General features: G+C 41.8%; 1 protein-coding gene across 3 annotated transcripts in view; it reads right to left on the reverse strand.

Moving 5' to 3' along the window:
* The window catches only part of ndfip2 (Nedd4 family interacting protein 2), a 119,187-nt gene extending 109,747 nt beyond the window's left edge, over positions 1–9,440 (reverse strand). Inside the window, exon 1 of one of the 3 annotated variants that reach the window (XM_041199259.1) lies at positions 9,189–9,440. In XM_041199259.1, the coding sequence (XP_041055193.1) occupies positions 9,189–9,227 (39 nt within the window). In that variant the 5' untranslated portion in view covers positions 9,228–9,440. The remainder of the gene's footprint in view (positions 1–9,188) is intronic. The other 2 variants (XM_041199257.1, XM_041199260.1) reach the window with 2 other exon arrangements.
* Between the last annotated feature and the right edge of the window lie 6,620 nt (positions 9,441–16,060).

Genomic DNA, 16,060 nt, shown 5'->3' on the forward strand with positions numbered 1-16,060 from the left:
CAAATGTATTCTTCCTCTGTTTCTTTATGAACTTTGATTTAATATCATTTACTTAAGTAGTAAAATATACACCAATTTAGGATGCCGAGAAATAGGGCTTCTTGGAACATCAGAGATTTTCCACAGTACAGATTGACCAGCTAGGAAATGGAGAAGTGTGCCAACACAACACCCCTAATAGGAGGCCGTAATTAAAGGATGACAAATTTACAAGTGCAATTATCATTATAAACATGGAAATAGGAAACCAGGATGGAAAAGCTTCACAATAGAAAGTAAGTTTTTTTTTTAAACAGGAAATGTTTACAGACTATTATACAAATTGACATTTACCATCAGGCACATCACTACAAATTTCTTCCTGTCAAATCTTGAAATTTGGACTATGTGATCATCATTCTAGCATTTGAAAAACTCAATTGTAATATATGGTTTTTTAAAGAGCTAACAAACAGTCTGATCATTGCTGTTTTGGCAGTGCACACAATGCTGCAAGCTTTCAAAGAAAAGATTTTAAAGTCTCAGAACTTTACTTTTGCACATTTTTAATGTTATCCTCTTCCTTGCTTATCATACTCCATGCAGCACTGCTTGGGAAAGAGCTACCAAGTGAATTTTCTCAAGGCTACACCTATTTCTTAGCAAGCTTTTAAGGGATACACAGGGAATCCCATGATTACAATTCAGAGGAAAAACGACAAATTTCTCAAAGCAAGTATATGACCTTCACAGAGCCACTTCACTAAGATCTATGAACATATCAAGTGGGGAATCCCAGAGACATGTCCACATCTTGCTATAGGCTCTAAATATTGCTTGGAAGAGGAAAATAAACTCCTGGCTTGGTGCGGATCACAGAAGATACGCTTTTCAAATCCTACTTTCTAAGAATATGCTAAAATAAACATATAGATTGCAATTAATAGAGCACCTTTCGTGACCTCAATGTCTCAAAATACTGTACAACCAATGAAATGCTTTCAAAGCCCAGCAAATGTTCTTATGCGGGAAAAGTGGAAGCCCATTTCACACAGCAAGCTGGCACAACCAAATATGTGATAAGCACCAGATAATCCGTTTTTGGAAAGTTGATTGAGGAATAAATGTTGGCCAGGGCACCAAGGATAACTCACTTGGTCTTCCTCAGAATAGTGCCATGGCATCTTTTACATCCACCCAAGGAGGCAGAGTTTAACATTTCATCTCAAAAGCAGCACCTCTGATGGTGCTGCACTGGAGTGTCAGCCTAGATTTTTGTGTTCAAGTCTCTGCAGTCAGTCATTATGGCACAGGAGGCAGCTACTTGATCCATCAAATCCATGCTGGCTCTTGGTAGAGCAATCCCATACCCCTGCTCTAGCTCCTTTGTCCTCCAAGATTATTTCCCTCAAGTGCCCATTCAATTTCCTTTGGAAATCAGTCATCGTCTCTACCACCCTCACAGGCAGCGAGTTCCAAGTCATTGCAGCTCACTGCGTAAGGAAGTTCTTTCTCACACCGCCTCCCATGCTTTTCTTGCCTAGAACCTTATATTTGTTTACCTTAGTCTTTGCAGTGTCAGCTAATGGGAACAACTTGTCCTTTGTCTACCTTATCTAAGCCTCTCATAACCTTGCACATCTCCATCAAATCTCTCGTCAATCTCCTTTGTTCCAATGACAATAACTCCAGCTTCTTCAAACTAAAATTCCAATTAAATTGCTGCTAAAATTCCTCATCCCTGAAACAATTCTGGTAAATGTCCTCTGCACCTTGTCAAGGGCTCATATATCCTTCCTAATGCGTGGTGATCAGAACTGGAGGCAATACTCCAGCCACAGCCCAATCAGAGCTTCATACAGCCTCAGTATAACTTTCCTGTTGTTTTTGTACTCATTACCTCCACTTATGAAGCCCATGATCCAAAATGCTTTCTTCACGGCTCTCTTAATATGTCCTGCCACCTTCAAAGATCTATACACAGGAAATCCCAGTTCTAAAACATATACAAGGACCTCTGTCATAGAATCTATATTGCCTCTCCCTACTCTTTCAGCCAAAATATATCATCTCATGCTTCCTTGCCTTAATTTCCATCTATCACTTGCCAACCCATTCTGCTCGCCTATGTCCTGTTGCAGTTCGACTGGTATCTTTCCCACTGTCAGCCACACTTCCAAGTTTGGCATCACCAGCAAATTTTGAAATTTTCTGTATTTCAATGCCCAAGTCATATCAAAAAAGCAATGGTCCTAGCATTGAACCTTGGAGTGTTTACCATCCTCCAGTCCGAAAAACAGCCATTTACCACAACTCGCTGTTTTGTGTCCTTAAGCCAATTTTTTATCCAAACTGACACCGACTCTTTTTTTTTTAAACCAACCTTTTATGTGCTACTCTGTCCAAGATGTTTTTCAGATCCATATAGGCAATATCCATCACATTTCCTTCATCAACCTTCTGTTACTTCAAATAGATTCAATTAGATTAATTACGTACAATCTGTCTTTTATAAATCTGTGTTGACTATTCTTAATTAACTCAAGCCTCTCCAAGCACCTGTTGATTTTTTTTCTGATTGTTTATTAAAACCTTACCCAGGATTGATGTTAAATTGACCGGCTTGTAATTACTAGAACTTGAACCCATAACCTCATGACTCAGAGGTGAGTGTCAGCCATAGCAGACAATAAGTACATTCATAAGAAAAAAAATACAATCTGAGGAGATTTGCCAACAGACATTTTACTGGCCAATGTATTTTAATTGATGCATTTGTTTGTACTGCAGATAAAACATCTGATTTTATATCTGTATGACCAATACTGGGATATAAAAATCGTATGAATCTAAGGATTTGGAGGTAGTAGCTTCTTTAGTTTTTGTCTAAACCTTCTGTGTATTCTCCATTTGCTCCACACAGGCTATCACCATCCAGTGGGTCACAGTGAATTAAGTGTTAGTGGGAGAACATTTAGGGAACAGTAATCACAAGATCTTAAGTTTTAGGCTAGCTATGCAGAAGGGCAAGAAGCAATCCAGAGTTAACATGCTAATTGAAGGAGGGCCAATTTCAGCAGGATTAATAACAGATTTCACCCATGTAAATTGGAATTGAAGATTGCAATCAAAATGGTAGCACGGCCCTTAAAGGAGATGGTTTGATAACAGCCAAGGAATATTCCCAAGGGGGGAAAAGATAAGGCAACCAAAGCCAGAGTTCCATGGATGACAAAAGAGATGAAGAGTAAGATGAAACAGGAAGAAAAAGGTGCATATGACAAGAGTCAGGTTGATAATATAAATGAGAATCAAGCTGAATAAAGAAAAGTCAGAGGGGGAAGCAAAAAAGGGAATGAGAGAGGCAAAGAGAAAATATAAGAGACTGAGGGGAATCTAAAGTCTTTTATTGGCATATAATTAATAAAAGGGAGTAAGGGGAAAGTAGAGCAGATTAGGGACCACAAAGAGGATCTAGGCATGGAGACTGGGCAAGGCAGGGGTAATAAACACGTAACTTAGACTATGTCTTTATCAAAGGAAATGCTGCCAAAGTCATAGTGAAAGAGAAGGTAGCTGAACTAAAAATTGATGAAGAGGAGATATTAGAAAACCTGACAGTGCTTAAAAAGTTTATAAATCTCTAGAAGGGATGGAATACATCCAAAGATACTGAGGGAACCTAAGTATGGAAATTGCAGAGGGACTTCCAATAATCTTCCAATTCTCCTTAGATACAAGGGTGGTGCTGTGCCAGAGGACTGAAGAATTGCAAGAATTATGCCTGTTATTTACAGAATATGTGTGCTCTCTCACTGCCCATAATCATTATGTTTGGAATAAAAGAGGTGCGTCTTTTTTTACTTTTCCAGTAAATCCAATTAATAATTCAGCAGCAAGCTTTCATGGCTTTAAATTAAAGGTTATTTATTCTCTCACACTTCCCTGAATTAATGCACAAGACAGTCTCATGCAAACATACACAAAAAGATTAGATACAGATAGATAGCACACTCCTACAAATTACAGTTAATTCAGTCTTTGATTTATGATTTCCAATGTCCTACATGGCAGGCCTGCAGTTTGTTGAATGGATTCAATGATTTAAAGTTGAAGTGAGGGTCTTGCAAAGTAAGGGGTTCACAGCAAGGTGCAAGGTTTCTTGTAGTCAAATATCTAGGAGGTTGGTTCTAGGTGAACTTTGAAACTAGGACTTTAGCTGCTTGATGACTTGCAGATAGTTTCAGAGTTTGGTTCTCAGGCTGGCTGATTACATAGTTCTGAGAGATCTATTGCGTCATGGGGTACTAGGAAGCAGTCCCTGAAACTAGTTTCAATCACATGACCACTGGGTTAACACTTGAGGCCCACCCACTCTAGTTAGAACGTGGGAGGTAGTTGCGATACGATGGGAAGTTTATGGTGGCAATTGAGTTTCAATCATCCCTTTTGTCCAATATGAAACATGGGGGCAGGAGGTCTGGAAACTCCAGTCTTCAGGTGTTGGCGCATCCCAAACAATAAGATGTGTGAATTCCACAAACAGCTGAGAAATGCCCTCGCTTATGTCCATATTTAATTAAGTTTTCTCTGGAAACATGGTACTTGTGGTCCAAATGCCAAGTCACATGATTTGTGGCAGCCATCTTAACAGCTTGTTTAAGTCCAATTTTTAAAAAGTATTGAATGAAAGTTCATCATATAACAGGCCAGTAGTGGGCATGACAGACCCTTGTTCAAACAAAGTGTCAGGATACACCCAACAGCTGCAAGCCAGTCAGTTTAACTCTGGTGGTGGGAAAATCTTTAACAAACAATAACCTGGGACAAAATAGACAATCGCTTGAAGGGTAGATTTACTAAAGAAAAGCAAATTATTTTTAACTAGCCTGATTGAGTTCTTTCATGAGGTAAAAGAGAGTACTTCAGTTGATGTGGTGTACATGTCCTTTCACATGGCGTTTGATAAAGGGCCATGCAAAAGGCCTGCCAAGGCTGAATCGCATGGAATAAAAGGGAAAGTGGCAACATGGATACTAAGTTGTCTGAGTGACAGGAAACAGAGAAGTGGTGAACCGCTGTTTTTCAGACTGGAGAAAGATATACAGAGAGGTTCCCCAGGGGTCAGAATCAGGAACTTTTTTTGATCTATATTAATGACGTAGGCTTAGGTGTGAGGGTACAATTTCAAATTTTGCAGTGACACCAAAGTTGGTAGCATTGAGTGATAGTGATAGACTTCAAAAAGACTTAAAGACAAGTGGCAGATGAAATTTAATGCACAGAAGTATTAAGTAACAGATTTTGTTAGAAAGAACTAGGAGAGGCAAACAAAGAAACGTTACAATTCTGAAGGGTGTGCAAGAACAGAGACACCTGGGGGTACATGTGCACAAATCATTGAAGGTGGCAGAGCTGTTTGGCAAAATGGTTAAAAAGGCATTAGGGATCCTGGTCTTTATAAATAGAGGCACAGAGTGCAAAAACAACCAAGTTATAAAGAACCTTTATAAATTAACTGGTTCAGCCTCAAACGGAGTAGTCTTTATAATTCTGAGCACCGTACTTTAGAAAGAACGTGAAAGCTTTAGCAAGGGTACAGAAATATTTACAAGAATGATTCCATGGATAGGTGACTTCAGTCAGATGGATAGATTGGAAAAGCTGGAGCTGTTTTCCTTGGAGAAGAAAGGAAATTTGATAGAGGCAATCAAAAATCATAAGGGGTCTCGACAGGGTAGAAAGGGAAAAATTGTACATTGGATGAGAGGTAGAGAAGCAAGGGACAATAATTTAAGGTGAATGGCAAAAGAGCCAGTGGTATCAAGAGGATTTTTTTTTAAATTGCAAGTGGTTAGGATTCGTAATAAACTGCCAGAGTGTATGGTGGAGGCAGATTCAATCATGGCTTTCAAAAGGAAATTCGATTAGCACCTGAAGGGAAAGAAAGTGCAGGACTTGGGGAAAAATCTAGGGGAGTGGGTCTAACTGAGTTGTTCTTGAAAAGAGCCAAAATGGAGATGGTGAGCCAAAATGGTCTTTCTATGCTATACCATTCGATGATTATTATATAAATAAACTATAGAATTATCATAGTAAAATTTGATATTACACAAATATAAAATTAGTTCTTTCAGGGCCAGCAAGGCTGTGTAGCCAACATTATTACTTAGTCCACCATTAAAAACCCAGATAAACCTCACTAGAAAGGCATAGCTTTTTTTGGTGTTTTTTGTTCGAACAGTGAGAAGACAGCATAAAAGGGGAAGTTCTCACCAGTCCAGTGATTTGTCAAGATTGCCATTTCCAGGGAGTTCAATAACACGCTCTGTGGAGAAGCAGGGATTCACGGGCAACAATCTCTGGATTTCTGCATTTTGCAGACAGCAGAATTTGCTGTCAGTTTCTCTAAGCAATGACGGCGAACAGAGTTTTGCCATCATTAGTTCACCGTTGTTACAACTGCAAAATCTGGGTCGGTGGGTATAGGAGCAAAAAAATGCGAGTCAACAAACCCGCCAGATAACAACACTAAATCATACTTACTTGCAAGTGCCAAGTTCTAATGTTTAGGTTAAGGCTACTTAGCAAATGTCAGCTACGGAAGAAAAAAAATAGGGCACGACAACTGACCAAAGTCCTAAGCCAATAAACAAAAGCACTGGCCTTGTTTCCCAGTCCTCAAAATTGCCCCACTAATTTTAAGTATATATCTGTGAGCTGAGTCAAAACAGGCCAAGGTTCAACAGTGATGTACCCAATAGTCAAACAACATCCTCATCCTCTAGACGCATTGTCCAGGCTCACATATTGGGCATGACAAACTTAGTTAACAAAAGGTTCAATAGTTGTGTCCAGCATTTGACACTACTGCAGGAAAAGCTGTGGCTAATCAGACACTATGGAGTTAACGCATTGGCAAAGATCTGGAGGTCTTCTAACAAAAGTTTACAGAACCGTGGCTCTTGGTTGAACTGTTACAAGTTCAATCAGATAAGAACTCTTATTTAAACTGTGGAGCCTTAATTAGCAGCTGGAGTTTGGCATAAGCAAGCAATCACTCTTGATACAAAGTGCTAAGTACATCTGGATTTTTAGCGTGATTAGTAGCCTTAAAATATGCTGGAAAGTTCGAGCCTAGGTTTTACATGTTAATTTTCAGCTTTTTCTAAAGTAATGAGAACTTAAAAGGAAAAAGGTGTCTGTAAATAGAAACACGAGACCAGTTTCACACAATTCAGACAGGAAGGAGGAAGATGTCTGCAAACCAAAAACAGCACTCACTTGCCACCTCAACAAACCACTCTCTCAGGCCAAGCAAATCATCTGCAAGATTGGTGCCCTATTCAACTGTCAACTGAGTTTGATTCCTCATATTGCGTCCATCTGCAAGGCCACTTACTTTAATCTCTGCAAAGCTGCCTGCCTCCATTACCAAAACTATTAAACAACCTTTATCATTTCCAAATTAATAGTGTCTTTACTGGCCTCCTACTTACACTGCATAAAACCCATCTTGTGCAGAACTTTGTCACATGCATCCTGCTTGCAGTAAATCCTACCTATTCACCATTGCCATCCTTGTTACCCTATATTGGTTACCAGCCGTTAAAGTTAAAAGCCACATTTTTTTGTAAAATCACTGGGGCTTTATCCCATTCTGCCAATCATGTGAGCCCTCATAAGCACAACGCTCTTTAGACTTCCCACTCCTTGGTGCTTCTTCACTGACAAATATATTCAGTCACCTTGGACCTACTCTCTGGCTTTTCCCATCCAAAACTCCCTGCTTCTTCACCTCAAACATCTTCAGAGCCTTTTTTTATCTTTTCAACAAGGTTTTCATTATTTCTCCCAATCTCTCCCTATCCAATGCAGCACCCTGTTTCCTTACACACATTGGACAGCACTTTGGAATATTTCTTTCCCTAAACCTCAGACCAGAAGCATCTGACAGTGTTTCCAAAAGCTATCGGTATGGCTAAACAGCATAAATGTAGAGGGGTCTCAATGAAGTTAGGAAAGGAGGGTTGTACCCAGGATGAAATTAAACTAGCAAACAAATCATGATTTCACATTAATATCTAAGACATAAAACATGACATTTACTGCTGCCTTCTTCATTCAATAAAAGGGTTAAGCATGCATTACAATCCTCAAAGTTGAATTTTGCTGATATGCTATTATGTTGAATTCACCCAAGTCTGGTACATCAATTTTGAATTGAGAGTTATGCCAATTGAACATCATTAACATCACATTATTGTAATTCATTGATCATCAGGTAGTAGGATGTTTTTAAGTACACCAATTCTTAAATCATAGCAGTATTAGTGCAAGTCAAGGGTTAAAATCAATCCTTTAGGGTCGTGTCACAAAGCTCAAAAGCCATATGTAAATTTTTTATTGACTGCCACAATTATTCTTGCATTACTTTCAAGAAATCAGGCCCGATTATTCACTAGTGAAACAAATTGTTCAGAAAGGGATTCTTCTTTGAGCAGCTTCTCTCCCAAAAGAATTTCCAGTTAACGATAGCTTAGTTTTTGAAATCTTGTCTTCGCAGCAGAAATCTGACAGGACAACAAAACCTGATCCATCAGTGCAGGGTGTCAGTCCCTAGCACCACCTGCCATCTTTCTTTGACCCAACTCCAGCTGCCTCTGTCTGGAGGTGGATTTCAAGAGGCACTAATATATATAAAAAAAAACACTCCAGCAGCAGCACCTCCTCCTCCTCCACACGCACACACTGACAAGCCACTGCTGCTCGGTGCAGGATTAACACCGTCGGGTGAAAAACACAAAATCTATTCAGGGCAACATTTCGTCACTAAAATAAATAAATATATAGACATATACACACACATACATACATATGTGTACATATAGACACACGTACACACACATACACACACAGGCAATTCTCGCATTTGTAGTGGGGGGGGGGGGAAGGGGGGCTGTTCCTTCCCTCAACCCCGCAGAAAAATAAAAAGAAATCAAGATTAAAATCTGCAAACCATTCCAGGAAAAAGAGGGAGGGACGGTAAATACAATCCTCAAGGGGATTTTGCAAATGCTACTCAGCAACCAGAGCAAAGCTTGAAATACGGCACACTGGCTTGCTCCAAGCCCGGGGTAAATTCTAGTGCGTTACCTCACATTGACGAAAACATTGCGTATCGGCACGTACATAGCGGGTAAACTCACCACTTGGTAGCGGCTGCAGGCCTGGTGATGCTCCATCATTGTCGCTCCCCCCGTGTCCACCACACAGGCTCACGTCCGTTACCCGCACTCGGTGCCTTCTCACCGCCCAAAGCTACGATTCCACCTCAGCCCCCCCTCCCACCGTCTTCTTTAACGTCCCTTACACTCCCGCTGCCCTTCTTCGATTCTTCTGTTTTTCTCGCTCTCCGCCCTTTGCCCCCCTCCTCCTCCTCCTCCTTCTCCCTCCTCCCCCAATTCGAAAATTAACGATCCGCCTGAACACAACGGCCGCGGTCCCGACAAATGCGAACGAACGCTTCCCCCGGATCTGCGCCTGCGCGAACCCAGCCGAGACGTCGGTCTGCCCGGCCTTTGTGACGTCGCCAGCCGCGTCGCTGGCTGGAATCGCCCCCTGACCACGCCCCCTGTGCCCTGTGCCGCGCCCATTACCCCGCCCCTAACCACCCCAGAGTCACGCCCACTACCCCAACCCTGAACACAGGGCCGCTCCCATTTCCCCGCCCACGACCCTCGGGACACGCCCATTTTCCTTGCCCTTTGCCCAGGTCACGCCACGCCTCTCGGAATGACGTAATCTCTTTTCCAGCAACGTAGCAATGTGCTGAGTGAGAAGTCCTGCTATTTGCGCGAGGATTTCCTTTTTATCCCCTTCATTTTTCTCTGGAAACATTGCAAGCCAGGTAGGAGTCCCTGGAGAGAGCCAAATCCTCTTCCCCTACTCCGCCTCCTAAAAAGGACAGTGGGGAATAAAAAGTTTAGCTTCTGATTCTGAAAGGTGTAAAGGTAGCGTTGGTCCTGATATGTGCGACATTGGCTCCTTTGGAAACATTTTCTGGTTGACCCTTTCTACTGCTTAGTCTCCCACTGCAGTTGGAAATACTCCCTTTCCTTTCAAGTCTTTCGATGTGCTGTCACCTCCCAAATCTGTGCCTGCCTTTCGCATAACTCCCTCCAATCACCGAAATTACTTCTTTCAAATTCACATATGATATTGATTACTGTGACGTTTTCAACCGATCCACAGCCTTTGACACTTAATCATCCTCCTCCAATGCTTCTCCTCCATCATCCTCTGGTTGGGACTGCACTCACCTCATTCCATTCATCTATCCCATTGTAGCCAAAGGATTATCTGCAATGATTTCTCTTCCAAATCCAACACTTCTACATCTGGAATTCCTCAAGAATTTATCATTGGCTTGCTTCTATTTCTCATCTATATGAGCTACCACTCAGCAGCATCACCTGACAACACACAACACATCAAATCCCACCTGTATGTTGACAACACCCAGCTCTGCCTCACCACTACCTCTCTTGACCGCTCCCATTGTATTTAATTTCTCGTACTGCTTATCCAACATAAAGTACAGGATGAGAATTTTTTTCCAACTAAATATTGAGCAGACTGAAGCCATGAAAGTAATGGTAAGCTGATCAGTGTTCACTATTATTATGAATTAAATCAGACATCAACTTATAGGGTTTGAACATGCACAGTTGAACACAAATCAACAAGCTGTGTTTACATTGTGCCTTTAACATAGTAAAACTTACCAAAAAATCTTGACACCAAGCCTCATAAAAAGATATTGGAGTAAGTAATCAATGGGTTGTTGAAGGAGCACCTTAACAGAGGAAGGAGAAAATTACAGAGCTCAGGGCCTTGGCAGCTGAATGTGTGGCCACCAATGGTGGAGCAATGAAAATCAGGATGCCCAAGAGGCCAAAATTAGATTATTGCAGATATCTCAGAGGGTTGTGCAGCTGTAGGAGATTCAAGATAAGGAGGGGCCAGGTCATGAAGGGATTTGAAAACAGGGATGAGAAAATCGAGGCTTTGCTTAACCAGGAACCACAATCTTCTGACTCAGGCAAGAGTGATACCACTGATTACACTCCTGTAAAGTATCTTGGGAATCTTTTATTATGGTAAAGGTGCTTTTTAAATGCAAGTTGTTTTTAGTAAGTGTGCCACGAGTTGGGTTTATATGCGCTTCCAACAAAAGGCTCGAGGCTGCTTGGTGTTTCCAGACAGAATCCATATTACCCTCTATGACATACATGTCACAGAAATATTTCATCTTAAATATTTGTCGTGGACAGCTCCTGCTGTACCTGAGAGACCAGAACAGGAGGAAACATTGTCTTTAGAGAACAGTGAGTGATTCTTGCTAGAGGCAAGAGATAAACTCAACAATCTCTTGTCAATTGGAGCAGAAACTCTCCCCTGACGCACACGTGCTAAATATAATAAGCTGGCAAACAAGTCAGAAAAACTGCATACACTTTGTAACAACAAGTCGAGACCAGGTACTATAATCAGGAATGCAAAGAGCAAACGAGCTTCTAAACCTCTGATCTGGCCTGCTTCCATCCTCCACCCTGCATAAAAAAAACTTCAGCTCACCAAAAATATGTTTTTTGTATCTTATCCTGCCCCACATCCTACTCACTCTGTGCTCCTTGACCTATATTGGCTCCCAGCTCCAAAATGTAATTTCATGGTCTTATCCTATCTCTGTAACCTTCCCCATCTTTACAACCTTTTGAAAAGTTGCCATTCCTCCAACTCTGGCCTCTTGCATTTTAAATTCCCTTCACTCCATTGGCAGCTTGCCTTCAGCCACCTCAGGCCTAAGCCCTTTAACTCACCACCACCTCTTCAGGAGCTGCAGGGGTGGTCTTGCTGTAGCACTACTAAAATTTATTCCTTGTAGCAACGTACACTTGGTGGCAAGGATTCTGCCCGCACTTCTCGACACTTAATAATCTTGAACCTTGGAAAAAGGGTCAGGGTTACAAGAAGTTCAAAATGATGGGCAGTTGTGCCACAGTGCTGCCTCTGCCAGGAAAATCTAGCCCTATAACAATTAACTGTTTTAAAAAGGAGCTTGTTAAGATAACAAAGTCCCCAAATGTTAGTGGTTATACAAACATGATGTGGAACTAAATCATGCTGCCCATGGAGATCTGCATCCCCAATCCTTGTTCTTTACTTAGTGAGCTAATCTGAGCTCAGATCAAAGTCAGTCATGTATTTCATCCCTGGTGTAAGTAATGTTTGTGCCAGAAGTGAAGAGATCAAAATAACCTTTGGTGGCTGCGGGCAAAGAGGAGAAAAATTAAGCCAGGTTCCTGCTGCTGCTTATTGTCCAGTGATGCCTGTTGAGTTAGGACAAAACAGTGATTCAAAATTATGGCATCATGTTTAAATCTTCTGCTGAAATTGGCTAGCCTCATATATGAAATGGCCATTTTTGAGTGGTACTATGCTAATGCAGCACCCATGTAATTATTCTCCAGTGTAAATTAACACTTGGTGAGGGTGGGATGAAATTAGCTAAGCTTTGCAATTTTGGTCACACACGGGAACTCATGCTGCAAGTGTGCTTCTGTTTGTTTTGGATTTGTGTGCGCCTAGTCCTATCTCTATCACTCATTGATGAGGGTCATACATCAAAAATAATTACTCGATGAGGTATTTTAGTTCCACAACTAACTCCAACACTGCTGCAATATGAAATGCTATCTTCAGAATAGGAAACTGTGGGAAAAAGGAGAACTTGTTGAGAGCAGAAAGTAAATATAATTTAAAAAATAAAAATGAGAATATAACATAGGATATGGTTGGTTCTGCTACCAGGATGACTGGATAACATTAACTACAGGATTGTGCTAGAGCAATTCAGAGTAGTAAAAGAAAAATATTTACTGTGCCATTTTGATTCAATCTATGTATCTTTGGCCCTCTGTTCGTCAAAACACTTGTGGTTACCTATCTGCTCCATCACAGGCTCACATTAAATATTAGTCTCCATGTTCCCAGTAAAACTCTTAGTCTTTCCCACCCTGGTCAATCCTTAGGTACACCCCCATTTTTGTATCCTTAAATCTAAGAGATGCAGAATTAAACATTAAACAGGGATCACTGGACAGTAAGCAGCAGCAGAACCCTGGCCAATTGAACAATTGGCTTAGCCCTTCATTGCCAGATCTGGCTTGATCACACAAAACACTATTGGGCCTTGCTCTCTGCGAAAACTGCACACTCTGCCAGAAACACCCTGGAATGCAAAGATAACTGCTGGTTTCATTTCTGCATTACCAAACAACTCCTTAAGTCCCATGTCCCTTCCCTCACCATCTCCAACAAGTGCGAGAAGCTCATGAGTTCATTGCAGTCAGATTCAGACTGCTTATGTCACATCCTTCTTAGCCCCGTAAGCCAAACTTCTGCAAAGTCCTCTTGCCCTATCCCTGAACTTATATTTCTCTATTTTCTCTCCTATCTCCGCTCATACCCTCTTCAAGCATGCCTTATCCATGAGGCACACCTCCTGCTCTCTTGATCCTGTTCCCAACTAAACTGCTGATCACCCAACTTCCCTTACTTCCCCTCAGACGAGCTAATATTGTCTCTTTCAAATTTGCCATTATCTCCACTCAAAACACAACCCTTGACCCCTCTGTCCTTGCAAACTACTGCTGCATCTCGAACATCCCTTTCATCTCCAAAGCTCCTTGAACATGTTAATAAAAGCAAAATACTGCAGATGCTGGAAATATGAAATAAAAACAGGAAATGCTGGAAAAACTCAGCAAGTTTGGCAGCATCTGTGGAATGAAAAACAGAGCTAATGTTTTGAATCTGTATACGTTAACCTTGTTTCTCTCTTCACAGATGCTGCCAGACCTGCTGAGTTTTTCCCATATTTTCTGTTTTTATTCTGTGAACATGATGTTGCTCCCCAAATCCATGTCCATCTTTCTCACAAGTCCTTTTTGAAATACTTAAGTCCAATTTCTGCCCCTGCACTAATCAAAGTCATAAAAGGTGACTGTTACCATGGAGCACCTGGTACCTGTTGAAGTGTCTGCACCTAAAGACACCAAACTATCTTCTTCCAGTGCCTCTCTAACATTGTCCTGCTTTGTTCTACTCTTACCTATCCAGTCTCAGCCACAGAATCTCCTACAATGACTTCTCTTTCTATTATCTCAACTTCTTACATCTGGAATCCCCTATGGTTCTATCCTTAGCTACTTCCTATCTCTCATCTACGTGCTGCCCCTTGGCAACATCCTTGACAACACCCAGCCAAATCTCACCACGACTCCAGTCTCTTCACTACCTCTGTATTGTCATGCTGCTTGTCTGACATCCAGTCCTGTAACACCAAAATTTCCTCCAATTAAACATTTGGAAGATCAAAGCCATTATCTTCAGCTCCCATCCCAAATTCTATTTCCTCACCCCCAATTCTATCCTACTCCTTGGTCACTGTCTGAGGCTGAACCAGACTGTTCATAATTTTAGCATCCTGTTTGACCCTGAGCTCAGCTACCATCCCATAATCTCTCCAACACAGACAATCTACATTCACCTTTGTAATTACATTTCCACTCCTTCCTCAGCCCATCTAATGCTGAAAACCTCTTCCTTTGTTTACCACCAGACTCAACCATTCCAATGCCCTCCTGTCTGCTGTCCCATTTTCCACCGACCAAAATGAACTTCATCTCAACAAAGGCTCTGCAGTCTATATCCTAACTCGCACCATCTCATGTTCAGCCATCACCCTTGTGCATGGTGACTTACACTGACAGCTAGTCCACCAACCTCATTGATTTTAAAATTCTCATCCTTCTGTTCAAGTGCCTTGCTATCTTTTCCCCTTCCTATATCTGTGATCTCTTCCATCCCTAAAAACCTGTGGGAAATCTGCTTTCCTCCAACTCTGGCCTTTTGCACATTGCTTACATTCTTTGCCCGATCATTGGCAGCCATGTCTCCAGCCTCCTGAACTGTAAACTCTGGAATCTCACTGCCTCTCCTTCTCCTTTAAAATGCTCCTCCAATCCTACCTCTGAGACGAAGATGTGACTAAGCCACATGTCTTAATATCATGTACATTGCTTGCTGTCATATCTTGTCCACTCCACTTCTCCAAAAGAAACACTTGCATTGATATAACACTTTTCACAACCACCGGATGTCACAAAGCGCTTTACAACCAATGAAGTACGTTTGGAGTACAGTCACTGCTGTAATGAAGGAAACACACAGCACAGCAAGCTCCCACAATGTGATCATGACCAAATAATATGTTTTTGTGATGTTGATTGAGGTCATGGACAGCGGATAATTCCTCTGCTCTCCTTCAAGATAGTGACATGAAATATTTAATGTACATGTGAGACGACCTCAATTTAACATCTCATTCAAAAGACAGCACCTTCAACATTGCAGTGGGTTGTCAGCCTTGCTTTTTTTGTGCTCAAACCCTGGAGTGGGACTTGAAACCTGGAACCCTGTGACTCAGAGGCGAGAGTACTTTCCAATTGAACCACGGTTGCCACTCAAATTTATCCAAACATTCTCAGTGGAGCTGCCAATCCCGAGACCTGACTTTACCATCCAATCAGTAAGTAGCGGTGTGCACAACGGGCAGGGACTTGAATCAAGCGAGCTCATGGCCTGCATCTGCCCGGAATTCCTCATTCATGGGAAGTAATTGCAATTCCCATTCCCAGTCACGAATGGGTGATGGTTCCAACGGGTTCAACACACCTGGCAGTGTAGGGTAGACACAGGGTTTCATCCATTTAGTGTGTCTCATACTCTGGCGAATGAATTGGGATAATATGGAAGGGGATTGGGGGGGGGGGCAGGGTGCTAAAAAGGGCAGCACCATGAACTCAACGCATGAGCTGCCTTTGGTGCGCTTGGTACTTGGCATCAAATGGATATACTGGGGGGTGGGGGGTGGGGGTTGGAAGAGTGTGACCGCGCCCCCTTGCCCCCGGGGGAATCTCGCGAGACTTGGGGGCCGGGCCGAGAGTAGGAA

This window comes from Carcharodon carcharias, chromosome 11 (assembly GCF_017639515.1).
Source record: "Carcharodon carcharias isolate sCarCar2 chromosome 11, sCarCar2.pri, whole genome shotgun sequence".
NCBI lineage: Eukaryota > Metazoa > Chordata > Chondrichthyes > Lamniformes > Lamnidae > Carcharodon > Carcharodon carcharias.